The sequence below is a fragment of the Drosophila yakuba genome, chromosome X (assembly GCF_016746365.2).
Source record: "Drosophila yakuba strain Tai18E2 chromosome X, Prin_Dyak_Tai18E2_2.1, whole genome shotgun sequence".
In the NCBI taxonomy this organism is placed as follows: Eukaryota; Metazoa; Arthropoda; class Insecta; order Diptera; family Drosophilidae; genus Drosophila; species Drosophila yakuba.
The window spans coordinates 22,928,394-22,950,172 of NC_052526.2; the positions used below are offsets into that span (position 1 = coordinate 22,928,394).

Sequence of the window (21,779 nt, forward strand, 5' to 3'; positions counted from 1 at the left end):
GAAAACGCTAAGTAATTATATAGCAAAAAAATTAAAATAGATGGTTTTTTATTTCATTTGATTCCCTTTGTCTTCCGGGAGGCGGAGATTGGACGCACAAAAGCAGTTGGTTCGAAACAATGTGAACACAAAGAAATTCATCAATGGAAGCATTTTATAACTCCGACAGGTAATTCTCGTTAGTTGGTGTGATCTTAAAGCTAAATGCACGCGAAATGATTGTGCATGAAAAGGAGTGCAAGGATGTGCATAGATACAAAGGATATATATATATAGTATAGTACAAAGGCGCGACTTAATTACATACATCGCTAGTTGTTTGAATTTGCAAACACTGGTTGGCTCACCAGAGGTTAATTTCATCAGCATTTTATGGGGTAGCTCACCTATTGGGAATAGGCAATTAACTAGACTGACCAAGCTATATTTTTTTTCCATCAATTTTTACATAGTTTATAGAATACACATCTTTTTGTAAATTTCACAACTGCCAGTGCTGGCGGCGTAAAGTGGTCGGCAAACAAGGACACCGCCGCCGGATTGGCGAGTAATCAATGCTGGACACGAAGCTGGAGGCTTCATCTTGGATGTTTGCGGAGCTCTTTATGGTGTCTGGTGACTAGTGACTGGTGACTGGTGCCTGGTGCCTGGTGGTAGTATGTTTAAAGAGGTGACTTGGGGCTGAGCACACTGCTAAGCCTGGAACTCGTCTTGCTCTGGCAAGGGGCTCGCTACCCCTGGCCTGCCGTAGTGTAACAGGTTTAGGGTCCGATCCGCCGAAAAATGGCGTTCTAGCCTGGGCAGGGGTAGCAGAACCTGTCCGGTCCCTCTGAGCGGACTGCTATCCCTGCTGTTCAGGACCTCGTTCCTCGGGACGAGGTCCCTTTCTAGTTTCTCCTGTCGCCAGTGGACACTCCGCTTTCCGTGTTGCCTGTTTGGGCTCGCTGCCGTAGGGACAGCGGGTCCGGAATCCTCGCTCCTGGCTGAACCAAAGCACAGGCCTTGGATGCTCATGGCACTAGAAGGTCCATGTGGCCAGAGACGGGAATGGCTGCTGATGTCCGGCAAGCTGCGGCAGCTACTGAAGCCACTGCCCCCAGTGGTCGTCTGGTCGGAGTTTGGTGCCGGGCGAGTAAACAGCTCTATTATGGTCGGCGGTGGGACGACCTTGGGTGCAGACTTAAGGCGGTGCAGCGTGATGCAGAACTCCTGGAAGCCGTGCACCGTGTGATAGTTGTTCGGCTGATCCTTGCTGCTGGACAGGTTAATGTCGTAGCTCCCGATTCCCGTGTGCGAGGCGGCCTGACGATCAATCCCCGGCGACCAGGAGCGCTGGTAGTGCGACGTGTCCGCATCCAGTTGCGACTCGTCCAGGCGATCTAGGGCGCTCTGCAGGGCCGGGTCTAGTAGGGCCACCTCGCGTGCTGTGCGGACGTCATGGCGCCAAAACTTCTGGTGCCGCTGAACCGCTGGAGCAACCTCCTTAATCCTCAGGACCAATACTCCCATCAGCCAAACGCAAATTATGTTGAGGAGGGTGAGGCCCATGCTGACAGCTGCGCAGACCAGCAGCTCCACGGAGAGTTGCGAGGAGTACAGCCTGTGTTTCACCAGGCTGGCCAGGGGCTCATGGTCGGCCGGCAGTAAGTGGACTCCGATTGCCAGGGCCCAGAGAAGTCCCGCATTAACAGCAGGCGGCAGCAGGGAGGCTGAGATGGCCACGCCCACCAGGGAGCCCGTATTGCCACCCAAAACCGCTATGGCGCCCGCCGCCCCCGAGGCCAGGGCGGTGCATACTCCGATGGCAAGGGAGTGTGTGTCGCATCGCGAGACGATTTCCTCCGTGAGACCCGTGGATATGGCAAAGAAGTGGCCGAAAGCACAGACTATGCCCCCAAAGACGAATCCAATGATCACGGACGCAGCTATGCCCAGGAGCTCGTTCTTCAGACCTAGCCACCGCAGGTCCCGATCGCCGATCACCGAACCGAATATGGCCGCTATGATGGGGCCCATCAAGGGGGAGATCAGCATGGAACTGGATAGAAAGAGGAAGCTATTCTCGACGAGACCCACGCACGAGAGCAAGGCGGCAGCCATGAGCAGCACCACGAAGTCAAAGGTCAGGGTGGCATCCCGCCGCACCTGGCGCACCACTTGGTTGACATTCAGCCTGCATCGTACGGAGTCCATAAAGCTCTGCCAGCCCTGGCTCTTTTCCTGGTGCTGATCCACGACATTGTCGTGGTCCTGTCTGGGCCGGGCCTGGAGGCCGGGCTTAGCCCGCGTTTCCAGACAGGTGAGGGCGGACACATGGGTGCCGGGTCGCTCACCAACTCCCCAGTCCTGCAGCGTGCACAGCAACATCTCGTATCGCTCGTCCTGCAGGAGGTCGAAGCGTGCCTGGAGCTGCCTCCCGCCGATGTCGTGCGACCAGAAGACGTCCTCCAACCGCAGCTCCTGGGCAATGGCCCTCAGCAGCTGCTCCAACGAGGCATCCTCCTTAAGGTTGGGCAGCTGCAGGGCTCTGCTCTGGCACTTTGGAGCTGACGCATCGCCGGACACCAACGGAGCGGCCTCGCAATGCACACTGCTCCCGGCTATCTGAGTCAAGCGCCAACAGCGCTCGCACAGCTCGATACTGGGTGCCTCCGAGCACCTGCTCCTTACACAACCACCGCAGCTGGAGCAATATGAGGTGGCAACCGGCGGCTTGGGGTACAGTTTCAGTTCCTCGGCTTCGGTGGGCACCGTGACCATCACGCAGACGGCGGCGCACATTTGAAGAGCTCCTATGTGCAGCTGGTCCTCCTTAAACAAGCTTGAATCTCAGATGCCGACTTTGAAGTCCTCCTCAGCTCGACAGTCGGAATGTAGTGTGGGAGTGTGATACGGAACGAATCGGAAGTAATCAGTTTCGATGGTTCTCTGAGGAGCTACTGGGATCGATCTGTATTGACCACAGTAAGGTCTCGCCGATGAAATGTGGATTACAACGAGTACGGCTGTTCAGTAATCTAACTATTCATAACTTGTACATTTATTAGCTTTTTTTCGGTAATATATCTAAATATTAAACTGTGTTCCATAAAGGTTTCCACTAAAGCGTTTAGAGGCTGCTCTGAACCACGAGCTAGAGTGCCGGAAAACCCCTTCGCCACTTTGCGTCTAAACCAAAACTCACATCAAAACAATGGACATATCCGTTGCAACATCCTGATGAGGACGCTCTCGCGATGATGGAGTTGATGAGTATGATGATGATGGACACTGCGACAGATGCGCGTTTTATCCTGTTTGCACGCGACTGCGGAGGCAGCTGACCCTCGGATCCCCCGGATCCCCTGGTTTGCCTAGAGTCCCGGGACTCCCACTCCCACACTTAAACCCCTAAAATCCCACCCCTATGCCAACATTTTCCTGGCGCTTCTGGCTGCGTTTGTTTGCATCCGCTGCAGTGGCTGCTTTGTGAAAGACCCCGCCCCCTGTTCGCCGCATAATCGAAACAACTACAGAAACTCCGGTATAGAAAAAATTCGAAAAAGCGAACGGGACGCGGCCTGGAGGTGCAGAGCAGCCAAAATGTCAACAATCTGCAACAGCCATGAAATATTATGAGGCTTTGTGGGTGGGAAAAGCGTGGAAACTGCTGGCGTTTCGGCAGTAATAATGCACCACGCGAAAGTCGCACGAAAAAAACCCATGAAAAACGAACCAAAAAAGGATGCGAAATCTCCAAACAAACACGCACAGACCAACACACAGATGCACTGACCTACACATAAGTGGTCAGGCATGCTTCCTTTTCTGCGGGTGCTATACTCTATACAATCCAAAGCAGCATCTTTTCGTAAAGTGTCTTACTGCGTGGAAAACCTTTATAAATTGAACTTCTGAGTAGGCTTATTCAAAGCCTCCCAAAGTAATGTGGGAGTGCCATATTACTGGTTCTTAAAGTAGTTATGTATGCATAGGAGCTATGTACCATATATGGCACCATTAGATCAATGAGCTGGCTACGTAGGTACCATTTGAAGGGTATTTAACGTTTCAATGCACCCCCATATACACTATTCCACATTTTTTGTGAGCTGCGGGCAGCGAATTCCTCGGTGTCCATTATCTAGCATAGTTTTTACGCTGTTCTGTGAAACCAACGCGTTTTCCATCTACAGTTTTTGCAATTGTTTTTCATCCGAACGTACACTGCAATGACTGATTTGTAACATAATCCTCTGTTAGTACAAGAATTGGTTTTAAGAACAAATTGCCCTCGAATTTCTATATAAACAGACGCAAAAGCTCAATCATATTTCTGTTCCCATGTCTGAATTGATTTATTGATCTAACCCATATTTCAATGAACACTTCTTGTTTTTTATAGCTTCGATTGTAGCAATTACAGCACCTTCCTCTTAAGCTCGTATGATTATGTTCAGACTTTGAAAGAGGAAGATTTGATTTTCTCTGTGCATAGGTGCATGTGTGTCCGTCGAGATCAAGCGTCAAAATTACATTGTTGGCATACGCTGCCTTTTGCTGCCCCCAATTTTTTTGTGCCGCTTGCAGTCCGTCCAGTCCGCCCCTGCCACATACACCCGTCTCATTCTCTGCCTCATATGTATATCCCTCTCTTTCCATATCCCTCAGGCCGTCTCTCTCGTGTTCGGCGTGTTGTTTTTGCGGCTCCTGTTGCTCGGAATCCTTGCCATTGTCTGAACATTTGCGTTTTTGCGCTTTTATTTTTTGGCAATTTTTTGCACTCCTCGCCCGCCGACTGTCCGCAGGATGTGTGAAGGGGAGTGGTGTAGGGGGCATACAAATGCAGGGAGGGGAGCGGGTGGCTTATCCTTGGTGGGAGGACGCGGCGCGCAGGACGCAGGACACAGGAGCAGCGTTGATTGTTGCAATTCCTCGTTAAATTGAATTCGCTCGTTCAATGCGACGGCCCTGGGATTCGAATTGCGAGCAAGGATTGTGGACTGAAAATTGAGAAAAGCGTGGGTAAAACGGGGAAGCGCTGGGAAAATTGGGTGGCAAACAAGGCCCTGCAAGCTGCACTGCTTATTTATGACAAGTGGCCAGAGACAAGGGGGGGGCGTGGCTTTCCGGCCGGACAACGGAAAACGAATGAATGCGACGACGCATTATGAGATTGCTGGGCTTTGGTTTTTCCCCAAAATTACACAAAACACACGCTTGTTATCCCCCCATTTTCCACCCATTTTCTCCATTTTTTTCAACTCTTCGCTGTGCTCTTTCATGAACAGCTTTTATCCTCAATTAAAAATGCGAGCCGCGAAAGCAATGACTGCAAATGGTGCAATGATTCGCGAATAAAAGGCCGTTCAAAGTGTCCAGCCGAGTGTCCAACAGAGGAAGACGTTTTTTAATAATCTATTTGGATATCAAGTTAATATGACATCACCTTTTCTTTGAAAGCCCACACTATACATAATCCATTATCGCACTTATCTAAAAGGAACAAATATAAAGCACATCACAACAATCTGATCCGATCTGGCCGAAATGGCGCAATGGGCTAATTGATGTCAAATAATTGTGTTGTGGTAATCCCCTAGAGTTTGGCATGTTTGGTAAAGGCAGATGCAGATGCAAATGCCAAAAATCAGGTGCCTTGCCGGCATTCACATATGAAATTCAGAACTATGCTATGCACCTGAATGAAACTTACATTTATTGCCACTAATTGAGATCCAGTGCGAAGGCGGTCGCCTTTGAATGCTGGTCGTTTGAATGATCAGTAAGCATTTGGGTAATGAGCTGACTTAAGGTTTAGACAGGCGGAGATATACGCACTGTCTTTGGCAAATTACGGAGTGGTATCTGGCATTAGAGCCCAATCCTAGCCATTCCAATTACTTAGCTGAAATGCCGAGCAAGTGGTTCAAACTCGGGCCCATGGAAGCGGAGGCAAAGTGGCAAATAAATAAGGTGCAAACATGTGTCGGAAGCTGGGGTAGGTAACTAAATGCCCGACGTTATCCTTATCATTGTTATACTTAAGTTAACAGCAGCTTAAGTAAGCAAACGCACACGAGCTTACGCCAGTAATCAAGCACACACGCACTCTTGGCTTTTATGGCTGCCGCACAGTGGGCAAAGAAAAGTGGATGCATCCTGAAAACCTAGTTTTGTTACTTATGTTACGAGGTGCATTGTCAAACACATATAGGATGCACATAGTTTGAAATTCATACCCATGTCCTTATGTCAAGTCTATGTTAATGCATGAAACAATAAACACGTGCCATTTCCAAGATCATTGTCCAATCATGCGAAATATCTTTGTATCTTCATCAGTTCATCATCATCATTTAAAGCAAATTTTCGTTTGGGGAATTACTTAGCAGTAAGTGGACAAGTACCTTATCGAGTAACATTTATATTGGCTAGAGCCGGTGAAGCCTTTATTTCTTTCAGTTGTCCAACATGAGTTGTATAATTCAGTGGTCAACAGTGCCGTGCAATGGATTTCTTCCAGCCTCTCATTTTGATTAAGAGAGAACCCAGTCTCGACCCACTGTCCCCGAGGTGTGCATCCTCGAGCGTTTCCCGCTGGCAGAACTCCGTGCTTGGGGCAATGGGAAAGCGGTGGAAAACGTTAGAGGTGGAGTCGGCAGTTGCCTTATAGTGCGGCAGGCGCAAATACCCATAATCAGAAAGCTTTTGCACTTTATTTGTGTTAGTTTCAATTATATAAACAACAGCGAACGGTTGGCAGTGGAAATGGCAGACGAAGAACCAATTACCGCTTGATTTAGCACACGCACACGAATGCAAAGCAAACACAGATACGCACTCACACTCACACTCCCACTCCCACGGTACTCACACCCACGCACTGGCAATCACACACTCGTGCATTAGCCATAGAGCCATGACAAACTTATTGAGATTCATTGAGCAGATTGTAAAGCTTCAGTTCACTAGCCATGGGTATGGGTATGGGCTTTGGTGGCTTAAAGGGGCGGCTGTGAGGGCTTATCAAGGGGTGGACGGCTTCCTAAGAGGGGTCTGGTGAAGAAGGCGTGGCTGGTTTGTGGTCTTTTGTTGGCTGGTTTGTTCTACAGACAAAGGCTGATGCCTCAACTGCTAAATACAAACACAAATATGTACCCTGAAAAATTATGTACGTATGGATAAATGCGCTACATTGCTGCAACAGTTGGGGAAGGAACACTAGGGACAAATTTTCGAACAATATCCAAGATTTCTATTCTGAGGCCATTTTTGTAAACTATACTCATAGTTTTTACTTATTGAAATAAATAGTCCAGTCTATGCTCGTAAAAGGGAAGAACCCTTCAAATTTAGCGCTAAAGAAACATTCACGCTAATATTTTGAAAAAAGTAAAATACTAATATGGCAAGACTGGATTATAACATATTTCCAGCACTGTACTTATGTTTAGGTGTGTGTGTGTAAGTGCCTGGGTGTGTGAGTGGTTTGTTTACTTTGCATAAAAGCTCAGGCATTGAAAACTAAAATACTGCACAACACTTTGAAACGTTGTATTGCAAAGCATTAGGCCCGTTTCATTTATATTTTATGCACACACAGATACGCACACTCGCAAGCAGACACAACTTGCAAGCGTTTTAGTGCCTGTGTGATTGTGTGTGTGCATTTCTGCTAAATATTTAAATAAACAGAAGTTTCCTACCACGCACACTGGGCCACAAATTTTTCGTCCAATTTCTTGTGCCACCTTATAGATAAAGGGATCTACTTGTGATACTACTTTTAATACAAATGAAGTAGAAATTCAGAATCCTAGTAGCTATTGTTTTGAAACAAGTGTTTAAGAGTTCGGTAATTATGTCCTTCATTTTAAGCGAGATACAATGACTATCGGTTCGATACGACACAAAATTGTCCTAAGCAATAAGTCCAATAACATTTTCTTTTTTGGCCCATACTATTCATTACTATTGCCCCAGTGTGCATCCGCAGGACTACTGAAGATACACACGCAGACGCTTTTCAGTCCATTTCCACATCCCCCATCCCTTTTCCCAAGTGTATGGAAAGCATTTTACAGTTATTTAGATTTTAATAGTCCGGGCAATTGTGATGCCTTTTCATTTATCCAATTATTACAAAATTGACTAACTTTCAGAAATGCCAACAAACTGTTGTCTCCCAGGTTCTATACTTCTTCAGGGATTTTTTGTGCATTTTGTCGTAGTATGTGAATCGTAATGAACTTATTTTCTAGGTCCCCATTAATGTAGTTTCTTACATGTAACACAGTGTTAATAACCAGTCGCAATTAATTTCCTTGCCATACTAACAATCTCAGCCTTAAAGTATGCAGCGAAAAACAAAATGCAGAGCGTTCTGCCACTCGTCCACAGATGGCGCGTATGTGTTGTGAGGTGCGGGTACTGGTACATTTGGGATTTAAATTTAAAGTTGGCGGGGGCGACTGAAGCCAGGTGGTGAGCTGCCGGAAACAAGATGCATATTTCCCAGGCGCCATTGCCACTGCCACTACCTCTGGCCACCCCGCCCCCGCTGCCTCCACCTGGATCTGACAGCACAGCTCAGCTGCTGCAATCAGCGACTAATGCAGCTCGTTAGGCAAACACACAGATGCAGGCGGCACACATGATTTTATTCGCCATGTTAACATGCCTTTTGCATATGTTCACTGAGGACATTTTCCGACAAGATGCCACCAAAGAAATGAGACGGGGGAAGTCACGGAGTTTCGTTGCTGCGGGCAAATTCCATATTTTCCTAATGCATTTCTTTCGGCAACGGACGGCAGCCTCCCCATCTTCTCCCACACCTACAACGAATATTTTTGACAGATATTTCGGCATATTATGTTAGTCATTTCTCCGCCAGTGTGTGTGATTGCGTTTGCCCGAGCCCGTGCCCGTGTTTGGGCTTCCTGTAGCTGATTTTGTTTCCGACCCCCAAGTCCTCGACCGCTTTATGCTTCTGCCGACTGGATTCGTCAGTGGCTTTCGCCTGTCGTTCGCGCTTTATTTGTCTTTAGCTTTACTAAGAAGAACGCCTAAATAAGTGAATAAATTGGTTGATTGGTACATTTATTTCGCTGATCTTCACTGGCTGATAACAGAGTTGTAATGTATACATCAAAGCAAATCGTATTTTAAAACCGCTGAATTTTGTTGTTTAGAGCTAAAATGATGTGATGGAAATGATGATGAATTGTACTTCCAACTTCATATTTTATTTATTTTTGCTTGGTGTATCGCCAGGACTGGTGCAACGAAATTCTCTTTGACAACTCTTTGGGCCAGATCAATACGCTTCCATCATCTGTCCACCTGTCGACCAGCACTTCAATATTTAGTTCATTTTGAGTCTGTCTTTTTGTCATTTGGCCGATTCGCAGTGGAAAGAGTCGAGCGTCCAGTTTTTGGCCAGACTGTTGAGGTAAACAATAAAGGAATCTCCGTAAAGTTTGAGCCCAGTGGCTGTTGGAAATACGGTTGAATACGTTTCGCCCCGCGGTGACCCTCGAAGTTGTGGCTAATCCAGCATATTCGACCCGAATTCATAGTAGGATACTTACCGCAGACTTTTGGCCGGCTATCAAATTGTGAGGAAGGCACCAGCCGCACAGTCGCTATTGTGCCAATTAAAATAGACGTTTTTTGCATTTGTTTTTCTTCTGAACTTTGGTTGTTGTTTGAATTTCCATTGACAAAAACATATTGGGTGCCTGATTCGTTTCTTTTCGTTTCGATTCGATTCGTTTGAGTTAATGGATCGAAACGCATTTTCTATAAATATATACATACATGCATTACACTATTTTTTAGGCTTTAGTTTCGATTTCTGTTTACAATGTTTAGCATAACTGTTGCGCTTACATTCTAAGTATAGATACACGTGTTGTTTTAGTAGATGCTTGGATTTAAAAATGCTTTGACTTCAAAGGTTTCTGCACTAATGTATATACACTGAGACAGCTACAACAAATGCTCAAATTGTACGCACATACATGAACATATTGGGTTAGCAGGGTAATAATAGTAGTAAAAAAAAAAAGATACATCAAAAGATTCTGGGTATACAAATACGATTGCCTAAGTCTAACGATCAATTTATATGCCTAAGGAATCACAATTTAATATTGCTAAGGCTCGCAACAACGACAGCAGCACTCACATATAAAACTATTGTAATGTAAAAAAAAGATTCCCTAAAATTAAATCAACAACTTAAAAAAGAAAGCAGTTGCAATAACACAAAGAATAAGGTATGATATAACGCCAAAGCAAAAAAAAAATGCAAAAGTGGTTGCTAAGTAGTAAGTAGGTGTTTCGGACATGCTATGTACAATTGACATTCGATTAAAACTTTAAAAGATAATAAATATTTACTGAGAAAAGGAAAGAGTGTAAAGGTGAGACAACTGTGAACAAACTTCAACACGCCATTGAAACGCTGTTGCTAACACGACACTATGCTGCACTAGACTATACGGCACTCAGCTACTTCCTGTGGCTCTAATCGCTGGCCAGAGCCAGGAGTTGCTGCTGCTGATGTTGCTTTTAGCGTGTGGTTGCTGCCGTGTTGCTACCGCGAAATGTGCTGAAGAACCGCAGCAACAGCGACTGATCCTCGCCATTCCCATCCAGCTGGCGGTCCAGGCGCCACCCAATACTCGGTAGCCACCAGAAAGGCGTATAGCCATCTGGGTTGCTGCTGCTGTTGGGAAGCGTGGCGGAGGTTGCTGCTGATTCCGCAGTTGCTGCAGTTGTTGCAGATGCGGCAGTTCCTTCAGGCTCTTCGGCCAACCGATCTACTCTTATTATTTTACTATTTCTATTGCTACGATTAGTAATACTTAAATGTTTAACTTCTGTTGCTGCTGCCGATGCTGTCGAACTGCTTTCAATGACCTGGCTCGATGTGGCAGCTGTCTCTGTTGTGGCTGCTGATTCAGATGTGCTCTGGCCTAATTGCGGCATCACCTTTGACCAATTTGCGTATGCTGTTGCTGTTGTGGTGGTGGTGGTGGTGGTGGTGGAATCCTCAGTTGATGTTGATGTTGATGATAGTGACGCTGACGCCGAAGTCGCTTCTGTACTGGTTGGCTCAAGTTGCTGTTTCTGTTGCTGATGATGCTTTCGCTGCTTGCCCTTTACCAGCTCGTTGATGAGCCGCAGTTCCTGTTGGACATCAATTTCACTGGTGGCCTTATGGCCCCCATCATCATCCTCGTCGCCGCGGCCGCCAATTGTATTTGTCATTAAATTGTCATTGTCACTCGCCGGCATATCGGACTGCTCCATCGGTTCGCCGGCAGAGCTGCTGCTGGGCTCTGGTGTTGCCGTCGTTGTACTGCTGGCGGCAACATCTTCGACAAAATGCTGATAGTGAAACCGGTCAGTTGAGGAGCTCGAAGCAGCAGCATCAGCTGCAGTTGTTGCTGTTGCCGAAGTTGTTGTCGTTAACTGAACCGGTTGCACTTTCGATTTTATCAAGACCAGGCGATTTTCACGTTCATCTATCTCGGGTTCTTCTGGCGGATGTGATGATGATTGGACCGAGGTGGAGGTGGAGGTGGCAGGCGATGTATCCATTGACGCCTCCGCAACAGTTGTGTCTCTTGCGTTTGTTGCCATCTCTGTGGTATACTCCTCCTCCTCACTTGGTACTATGTCCGTAGCGGTCACCTCCTCCTCTTCCGCCTCATCTTTCAGCTCCGCTCCTACCTTCTCTGCAGCCTCAACCGCCTGTTTGGTGTTTACATCCTGGTCTGCGCTCAACGGCGGCGCCACCTTGCGATGACTGAAAAGCGGCGGCAACAACTCAATGCTGCCATCGTAGGCCGGCAAAAAGGCGTCGACCTTGAGCAGTTGGGCCAGATCCGCCTCCGCGTTAAATCCATTCACTGTGGTAGAGGAGTCATCGCTGTCATTGTCGGTGAGGGAACTGGTCACCAGGTGCAGAGAGCCATCGTGCGCCTGATCCGTCGGCAACACAATGGCCTCCACTTGGCCAACAACGTCCCCGTTGGTGGTGGTGGTAGAGTTGCTGCTGGGCATGGTAATTGTTGTCGATGTGAAGAAGGCATCACTGGGGGCCGCCATCAAATCGCCTCCGGAAGTGCGCTTACTGAGCTCTCCCGAAGGAACTGCCGGTGTGGCAACAGTCGCCGTTGACGTGGGCGCTGTGCTAGTTGTTGTTTCTGCTGTGGTACTGATGTTTTTGGCATATGTTGCAGCCACCATGTCCGGCGGCAGTGGCACCTCCTCGGACTCTCCCGTGCCCGTGGGGAATTTCTTCTCAAAAATGTTAAATTTCAGTGGTGCATCCTCGCTGGGCAGGGCTTGATTCCCGTCCCCAACGCTGGGCGGGATACCAGCCTGCATGGTTGTTGGTATTACCGAAAGGTCGTACACGATTTCCTCACTCTCCTCGTCATCTCCGTAGTCGTAGTCTCCAATAGGTGGCGGTGGCGGATTGCCATTGGAGCCACCGGCCAGGATGAGTTCCTGCTTGATCAGATCCGTGGGATCAATGTTGGACTGCGGGATGCAAAGCTGGTTGAACAGCGTGTGACCCTGCGGACAGTGGCGAAACGGTAGCGTGAATATCGACTTGGCGGTTATCTTCTTCTCCTTGGTGAGGTTTCTCTGCTCTGGGTCCAGGTTGACCCAATCCTCCCACACCATCCGCTGGACATTTCCCTCGATGGGTCGCGAGGTGATAGGCAGTGCGTTGTTGGCCCCCAGGAAAACCGTCAGCGCCAGCACCGCCAGCAGACAGTTTGGCGGAGCCATCTTCTCGGGACCGACCGACAGATCGCTTACTCCTGGCTAGCGCTGAAAAACACAAAGAAGAAAAGGGGCGCATACATGAAATAAGTTAAATGACTATACCTTTTTATAGATTGTATTGTAGCAGAGCAGTTACTCCTCCCCCCTCCTACAGAACACCCTCCTAAAGATCTCCACCGAAAAGCACCCACTCCATTCCTTGTGGCCATGGACGGATGAGCAAAAACGAATACAGGTTCAGTGGCCGCACACATAGCGGTGATAAACAGTGGAACAAGTGGGTGGAATGGACTTTTTGTGCTCAAATTTTCTTTTCTTCACTACTACTTCATCGAGACGCTTGGGAGAAGCTCAGCGCGCTTCTTTCTGCTTTCGGTAACCTTAAGTAAACACCAGTGACTGTACTTTGGAAACGATCTCGCTTCAAGTTGCCGGCGGCTGAACGCCGGGACATCACAAGTTGGTTATGGCAACGGTTCCACTGCACACCAAAGACAGTCACAGGGCATGTTGCACATCAGTCAACATGTTGGCATGTTGTCGCCGTCATCGTCATCAGCAACAGCAACAGCAAAGAAATGCGGCAACTGCAACAACTTGTTGATGCTGGCGCTGCAGTCGTGGGATGATTTTGATATTGTTGGTCACTTTTTGGTCCCGCTCTTGTTTGTTGCTGTTGCTGTTGTCATTGCTGGCGCCTTTGACGACGCATATGTTGCTCATATCTCAGCTATAGCTGTTTATATTGTTCCGTCAGATGCTTTTGCAACTGCAACTTTGGCGTATGCTGCTGTGGCTGATGCACATGCCTCCAGCGCACACGTCGAAGTCCCGGGCGGCACTCATCAGCTCGCACCAAGCACTGCAGTGCTTTCCTACAAAACCTACAACATGAAGGCGGAAGCGAGACGGAGGGAGGTGGCCTGAGCAGGACAGCGACAGGGGCGCACGCACGTGTATACTAGTAAAGCGGGCATATATGTATACATATTTATATGTGTATATATATGTAGGTTATCGGGGTTCTTGGAATTTATGAGTTCAAGTGTGTGGCTCTTCGACCGCGACTTTTCTAACTGTTGCACTTGGTTTATGGCTACTGCTTCTGTGGATGTTGCTGCTGTTGTTGCTGGTGCCGGTGTTGTTGTCATTATTACTTGTTAATAGCCCTGTGGAATCGGAAAGTGCGTGTGTGTCGCTGTCTCTGGGTCGCGTATCGGTCGTAAAAGCCGTCAGCAGTCAGCAGTCAGCAGCGGAACTCTCATCTTTCCCCTCGGAACCCGCTTGTGAATGTCAAGTACCTAGTAGATAGTGGTTGTTTGGGTTGTCGGGCCTGCCCGATAAGCCTAATGTCACCAGTGTAACGGTGTTATATAAGGCAATGACTTTGACACCCGCAGCCACCGAAGATTGTGGCGGAGGAGGGACCTGGCACGTGAATGCATATCAAGATCAGGGGCGAAACTATTTCGGAATAATATATGTAGCACAAATCTCCCAATATAGCGATCCAATTTTATGTGGTGTGTTGTGTTGTGGAGCCAACGAAATATAAACGCAAAATCGCTATGGCGCATTAGCAAAAGTATGGCATGAATGGTTATACCCGTTACTCGTAGAGTAAAAGTCGATTTGCAAAAAATCTTTTTGCCACGCCCACTCTAACGCCCACAAACCGCCCAAAGCTGCCACGCCCACACTTTTAAAAAATGTTTTGATATATTTTCATTTTTGTATTAGTCTTGAAAATTTCTATCAATTTGCTAAAAAAAAATTTGCCACGCCCACTCTAACGCCCACAAATCGTAAAAAACTGTTGAAGACTGTCCTTCGCACTTCTACTAGCTGAGTAACGGGTATCAGTTAGTCGGGGAACTTGACTATAGCGATCTCTCTTGTTTTATTTTACACTCCTTAAATTACCTACTCCATTTTAAATTGTCCATTGGAATTTAAATTGTCTTTCAAAAAGGTCGACAATAAAGAATACTGCAATAAGTTAAGTTGAATAATTGATGGCTTGGATAAAGTGCAATAAGAGTATTAGAGTAAGTAACTACTAAGCTCGTTTAAAATATGCCTAGGTGCCATTACACCAGGACTGCTGCAATGAATAATCATACTGGATACCTTGAAAATGCATATTTGCCTGGCTAATCCCATCACTCGCCATCCGCCCAATAATGTGTCGCTCTATTTGCTGTTTCGATTTGCTAATCTATATTTATGAAGGCCCGGGAAACCGATGGATCCTATGGAATCCACCGTCACCGCTGGTGGACCGTTTGGTGGACATGTGATGACTGCTGTTCACGGCTGTCACCAGGCATCAACTGTTATTTCAGACACGAGAGTCTCGTAAAAACCCTCTATACACCCCCAGCCCCCCACCTTTCCCGTTGTGTTTCCGCGAAAACGCCCTATTGGAACCCCCGGAAATCCTCTCCAAGCTCCCCTTCCCCCCCTTCCTCTGCGGTCAGCAAATGGACGTGAAGGGTCCGACATTTCATCTTCCATGTCCTAAACATCGAAACATCCAGGGGGATTCGCATCAGCGCCCAGTTGAGCTTCCTATATCAGTTCATCTGTCAGTTTGGCGGGGCCCAAATTGAAATCAACTTCACACGTCGCAAATTTTTAATTAAAAATCAGCAACTGATGTCAATTTTGGGGCGCTCTCTTCCCGTTCCTGTTATTTTGCCCTTTTTGCTCTTTTTTCGTTGTTTGTTGATTCGGACAACATTTGATGCCTTTAACGCGGACATAGAGATAGAGATAAAGAGGACATTTCGACATGAGGATATGGATGTGTCTGCTGTTTGTACATAATTCCGCAAACATACATTGACATCTTGCTAATACAAAACAGCAACACGTAGAATTCGGTGTTGGGTGCTGGTGCTTCGTGCCGGCACGTATTCAATTCGATTCAATCCCGTATCCTGGTTCCCGTATCCTGGCAAACACGCACAGTCATCCTAGATTTCCCACAGCTGCGTAGCAGAACGAGTGCGTGCCCAGGAGCCCACGGATTTTGACTTTTTCGGGAAGCGCGTCCTGTCCCCTTTTCCATTTGCCCGCCGACGGACACGTTTTTCCTGCTCCGCCCTTTATTTCTGTATAATTCCCACCCAGATTCGGCTCGACTCCGAAATCTGATTTCAGCTTTTTGTCAGATCCTCAGTTTCCGAAAGGAGTCCCTTATAAAGACTACAAAAGGTTCTTATGAAAGCCAGTGTCTGATAAACTAACATATTTATAATGATTTACCCCACATTCACGCCCACCAGCAAAAATGTATACTTCTCTGGTATTTAATTAGGATTTCCTTTCTTTACAGAACACTCTGTTGGCTGCCTGTCCTAATAAAAAGGTGAGTGAGCAAACAGAATGCCTCGAACACAATATAACGAAAAGCAAACAAAAGAACCTAGAAATAATTCCAGAAGGCCAGAATGTACATAGTTGGTGTGTTAGCAATGGTCTAATGCTTTTAGCTGCACTTTTCAATGCACTAAGCTTACTTTGAAGGAACCAAGATAGATAAATATATTCAATTGTCCATTTGGTTACAGCATAAAAATATACAATTTATATTTCTGAATATTTTACCCTTAACTTAAATGAATAATTCAAAGCAACCGCTAAGTGGCAGGTCAATTGCATCATTTGTAATCTCATCGATACCTCCTTGCCGCTTTAATGCCGTACAATAGTACAATATCGTAGCTAATGGCCAGTGGAGAGGCTGGGCAAACATCTGGACATTCAATTGGCAGTTGCTGGAAAGTGGTTCAATTAGCCGCAAGTACTCGCCGTAACGCAGATACAGATACTTTGCAGCCGCTTGGTCCACAGCCGTGTCTGGAAATGTTGTGTCCACTAGAATGTCTTATAATGCAGCCAACTATGTCAATGTCGGCCAAGAATTATACAAATTCGAATGTGCTCGTACGGGTATCTGGCCATCCAACTGACTCCCTGTGAGTTTCGGCTCGCCATTGCCCACGCATGTGGACACTTTTTACAATGTGAACTAGTTATTGGGCTCGATTTTCCACGCCACATTTTCGCTGGCTGCTTAAAGACTGAAAATGCAAACTGAAACGTAACGAATCGAGTCGAAGTGAAGCACAAGTGCTGCTGTTGCTGTCGTTGCTGTTGCTGATGCGCAACAAGTGGTCACAGTAGCAACATGCAAAGCAGCAACAGCAGAGGCAACAGCGACACAAAGTGGTTCGCGGTGGTGCCATTTAGTTTTTATTGCCGCTTAACTGCCGACTCGAAAGCGACAGATACACTTCGAAAAATAGTTGGCAGCACCTATTCTATAAAATAATACAAGCTGTGTCTATATTTAGTCTATTATAACACTAAAATGTAATTAAGCACGTTCACTCTACAATTCATTACCAGTTAATGAACTTCAAAAAAAACCCTATTTTAAAGTTTGCTTGCACTGTAAAAGTGTCCAAGTGCACAGACAATCACTCAGCCGCCTGACGACTTGGCTGGGCTGCCAAAAGGTGGCCCAAAGCAACGGACGGGTTTTCTCGTTACCGTGGCTATTGTTTTTTTTTTTTGATTTTGTTGTTTTCTTCTTTGTCGCTTGGTAAGTCACTTGAGAACCGTTACCCCTAGCTTAAATTTGAATTCGAGCCGAATAGTGTAGAGCAGCTCAGAAGCTGCAGACACTCACATGAGATCACTTGGCCCTATCGCTGGAATAAAATCTGCATTCTGACATCATCTTCTGAGGGTAATTTCTGCGAATTCCATACTTCCCTAATCCGCATCGCAGACAAACGATGCCGTTTGTGCAATTGCGAATCTCGTTTCCCAACTTCTGCCCCGCTTCTCCCCAGTAATTTATTTGCAAATGAAAAGCGCAATGCAGTCCCATAATCGACGGGGAATTCGTGCCCCAACACTTCACACGCCAATTTCCCCAGCATGCTCAGGGGCTTTTCTTTCCCATCATAAACTATTGAAGTCGTAAATTGATTTCCAAACAAACCGAAATGCGTGTGAAAATAGGGTGTGAGAAACGCAATTAGTTTTCCATTACCAAACGGCGCATCAAATGGCAATTGAGTCTAAGGCAGCAGGTGGCCGCAAAGGGGCAGGATCACTTCGCAGTTGCCAAACCATCGGCGGAGAGCAAAACTTAGCGATAACATATAACATATAACACACTCGTATATAACAACTTAGTTCTTCAGTTCTAAACGGCCGCGGAGTCCGAAGAAACCCGAAAAATAGCTAATCCAATAGGGGGCACACGCGCCCAGATCGACAATTAACGATCAACAATTGAAGTCGTCCAACTGAAAATTGTTTACGACACCGTCGTGCGATTTTGTTTTTCTTCATTTTTTTCCTTTTTTTTGGCTTTGTTTTGGTTTGGAGTGGGTGCGGCGGCTACGGTTTTGCAGATACAGCAAAGACGGGGTTCTACAGTCTGGCACAGGCCACAAACACGCAGCTGACTGAAATGCGCACGCAAACGCGTGCCGAATTCATAAAAACGCATTCGCTCTCCAATCGATATATGTACATTTCGGTGGCACTTAGGCATAAGACCCAAAGACCCCAAAACCCCCAGAACGACAAAAGAGGCACGAAACTTGATCCCAAAAAATTGAAAAGCCCAAAGGGAAGTACATAAATAACACACCGAAATAAACGCAGCAAGGCACAATCGAAATTGAAATTGAAACTGGTTGCTAATGAAAATGGGAAATCGAAGGCAGGTCTAATTTAAAAAAAAGACAGAGCTAATATATAGCTGTTACTGGTCTAATGGGTAGCACTCCCATTAACGATATGCATATGATGATGATAGCGTTCAGAGGACGACTCTTTCCAAAGAGGGCATATTAAAAACGAAAGAGTTTTTGCGCTCTAGGCGTTGTTAGGAATCATAGTGGGTGGACTTGGCAACGTTTAACCACTAAAACCTTCATGGTTAATCTCAGCTTTCATGCTCTTATAGTTCGAGATGTCTATTTTCACACCAAGACGGCCAGACTGTGATCCTAATCAATACGTATAGTGAAAAAAGCGTTAACCGAATTTTGCATTGTAAAAGATTGGGAGCCATATGGTAAGTCGCCTGGTGGAAAAAAGCTTTTACTCTGAGCAGGGTATGTTTCATGTCAAAAGTATTGCACCTGTGGCGAATATGGTCAAAACAGATTGATTATTTCAGAATAATGAGATCGTTTCTATAATACGAGTAAGATGTAGAAAGTATGTGACGATCTAGTTTCTGATAGTTTTATGCAAGGACCGCCATTTGTCCGTTTTACAAGTTACAAGAAAGCTACAAATAGATGTATAAGAAATGTAAAATTCCTTTGAAAACCGGAACACTGGTTCATAATATTCTTCCGAGATGTATTAATCTCCTCAAATATCTTAAAAATTATTTTGACAAGCCGAAAACGGTCCGCGGAATACCCAGAAATATAGCCAAATTATGCATTTCCCCGCAGTGTCTTAACATTTCCCAACTACATAATCTTGGGCCCCCACAAATACGTGACCCCCTCCAGAAAGTCGGGTAGGGCATTAGCATAAGTAGCGATTAGAGGCTACCAAGAATCGTGAGTGAGTCTAATTTGTTGCCCTCGCCTAAGTCTGATATATGAATCGGTTTACCGCCGATTTCTCGGGAGGGTGGGATGTACATATATTAGGCTGTGGCTATAACTTGGGTTCCCGATTTGAATGACGCAAATAGTTTCGTAGACGATTTCCATATGCCATGCTTTGGCAGATATTGCCCTTATTGATTTGGCTGGCTACTTACGCGAGAAACTAAACAAACTAAAGATGACGATAAATAATTTTTGCACTTCTCCCACTTTCTTACTCACGTTTTATTGGATATTTTTTGCACAACACTTGAGAGAAACGGTTTTTTCTGCTTCTTGTTTCTTTTTTTTTTTAATTCTTGTGAAAATATAGTCCAATAGGTTTCGTTTCGTTAAATGATCCGGCCATTCACAATATATCACTTTAAAAAAAAACCACACGAAAACCCGGTTTTAGCGACTTGAATAGCTGAAGATCTGAATACAGACTGAGTGGAAAATACAAGAAAAATCACATCAAAACCAAAACAAAATCTTGGCCGAGAGTGGCGAACACACACAGCTGATGCAAAGACACAGAGATACGTAGATAAAACGATATTCTTGTGTGAGAGATACGAAGAGCACGCTGGAGATAAACTTACGCAATACAAAAAACTAAAGAGCCGAGAACCCGCAATGGAAAAGTATCTGAATCTGTTAATGCAGCTGTATCAGTATCTGTAACTGCGCCTGAACTAGTATCTCTGTATATCTGCTCTGGCGATTTGGCGGTAAATCTTTGCCACACTTGTTTGTTTTGATCCTGAGGTAGAATCAGGTAGAACACCGCATCCGGCTTCTCCCCGCCGTATCTACCTGCCAAGCAGCCTTGAGATACTGTTGAGATACTCTTAGAGCGCGACGGAACGAGGCAGAGAGAGAGAGAGAGAAGCCTGTGGAATCGATAAGAACGTCCTTGCCAAGTGGGCGCCAAAGAAGACGCATCCGCAAGTATCTTCTGCTGATAGCAGCGAACAAGCACATGATACACAAACTTGGCCATGAAATTACAGTCTCTCTCTCGTTCTCCATCTCTCTTTCTCTTTCTCTCTCTCTCCATCTCTTTCTCTGTACATCTCTCTCACCACTTCTCCGCTGGTTTTCTTTACTGGTCAAGGCAAATTCCTGATAACGGACCGAGTGATATGATGCAACCAAGGTGAGACAACACAATAATTGGCTGTCGACTAAGCTGGCAAGCTAATATGAGTAAAGTAAAAATTAATAGGCCATTAAATTAATTTTCTTCTATTCTTTAACGAATAGAGATATGTCGTTATATTCCAGGCTGCTTATTTACTAACAGTATATGTACTGACAGACCATCTTTTTTTAAATGCAAAATGCGCTTGGTTGAAAATGTTGTAACTTATAATTCGTAACAAATGATTCAATTAATAATTAATAATGAAAAAGTATACTGCATAAACTAGTAGAGCTATTCAGCATATTAATCATATCCATATTAAGCTACTCAGTGCTCGGAAAAAGAGCATTCAAAAAGTCGAGAACCCAAGCGAAACTCAAACGAATACATCCACAACCTAGGTCAATGAATATAGCCGTCCCCAACACCTGATTCCCCCACACCTCAGCACCGCTTTATAACCCGATCCCTTGAACACAATCTCTCTTGGCAGCAGTTGGATTCTTTTCGCTGCTCGTCGAAAGTGAATGATCACTCCGATCTCGAAGCTTTCGCTTTGGCACATCAATATAAAAATGGAAATGAAAGAAAATAACCCGTGTTTGCAATATAATTAACGTCTGAATGGCGACATCGTCTTCGCAGAAACTGATGAGCTACAATTACAAGATCAGCGCCGATCGTCGGCCAAAACAAATCTCTATTACTATCTACATACATATGTATGTATATGGCTATTGCTATCTTCAGCTCGCTATTCATCTGTATCTACTAGATAGCTTGTGCGTCTGTGACTTATCAGAAAGCCACGCTTCACTGACAGCCATTGTCTGCCCAAACTCTATGGATAGGAAAACATACACATCTGCAGATTCTGATAGGTGCATCTTTAGTTGGCAGACAATGCACAAATAGCAGAAAGAACTGAAGCAGCGGCAAACAGAAGCAGCAACAAGTGTATGTGAAACAAACATAACACTGAGAAAACATTCGTGAATTCAGTGCAAACTGTTCCATTTTATTGTTTACTTCCTTTTCTCATGCACAATGCACATACATACATATAAGCTGTATACAGTGCGCGACCGTCCTAATAATTTTAAGTTCAATTAATATAGTTCAACCTTTTTATTATAACTGCACTTTTAACTTAATCAATCATTCTTATTGCTTCCTATTTGCTTTGGGAGTGGGTG

At 45.7% G+C, this 21,779-nt stretch overlaps 3 protein-coding genes across 11 annotated transcripts in view; 1 reads left to right on the forward strand and 2 right to left on the reverse strand.

Moving 5' to 3' along the window:
• LOC6526233 (chaoptin) overlaps positions 1 to 21,779 on the forward strand; it is a 190,533-nt gene that overhangs the window by 118,403 nt on the left and 50,351 nt on the right. For all 6 annotated transcript variants that reach the window (XM_002102006.3, XM_015191226.2, XM_039377680.1 and 3 more), the window contains one exon: positions 16,136 to 16,168. The gene's annotated coding sequence lies outside the window, so the exon portion shown is untranslated. The remainder of the gene's footprint in view (positions 1 to 16,135; positions 16,169 to 21,779) is intronic.
• On the reverse strand, positions 409 to 2,944 carry LOC6526227. Its single transcript, XM_002102000.4, has one exon. The coding sequence runs from the start codon at positions 2,779 to 2,781 to the stop codon at positions 694 to 696; it is 2,088 nt and encodes a 695-aa protein (XP_002102036.1). The 5' UTR covers positions 2,782 to 2,944; the 3' UTR covers positions 409 to 693.
• LOC6526228 (protein folded gastrulation) overlaps positions 9,064 to 21,779 on the reverse strand; it is a 29,371-nt gene continuing 16,655 nt past the window's right edge. Inside the window, exons 1-3 of one of the 4 annotated variants that reach the window (XR_005562206.2) lie at positions 19,677 to 19,853; positions 9,576 to 12,840; positions 9,064 to 9,428 (exon numbers count right to left, since the gene is read on the reverse strand). Coding sequence is in view for 1 of the 4 variants with exons in the window: in XM_039377683.1 (XP_039233617.1) it covers positions 10,561 to 12,798 (2,238 nt within the window). In the remaining 3 variants the exon portion in view is untranslated. Of the gene's footprint in view, positions 12,841 to 19,676; positions 19,854 to 21,779 lie in introns of those variants that run through there. The other 3 variants (XR_005562204.1, XR_005562205.1, XM_039377683.1) reach the window with 3 other exon arrangements.

What these genes read in the sequence shown, in the direction of transcription:
- LOC6526227 (XM_002102000.4), bottom strand. Translation starts at nt 2,781, where the DNA reads ATGTGCGCCGCCGTCTGCGTGATGGTCACGGTGCCCACCGAAGCCGAG.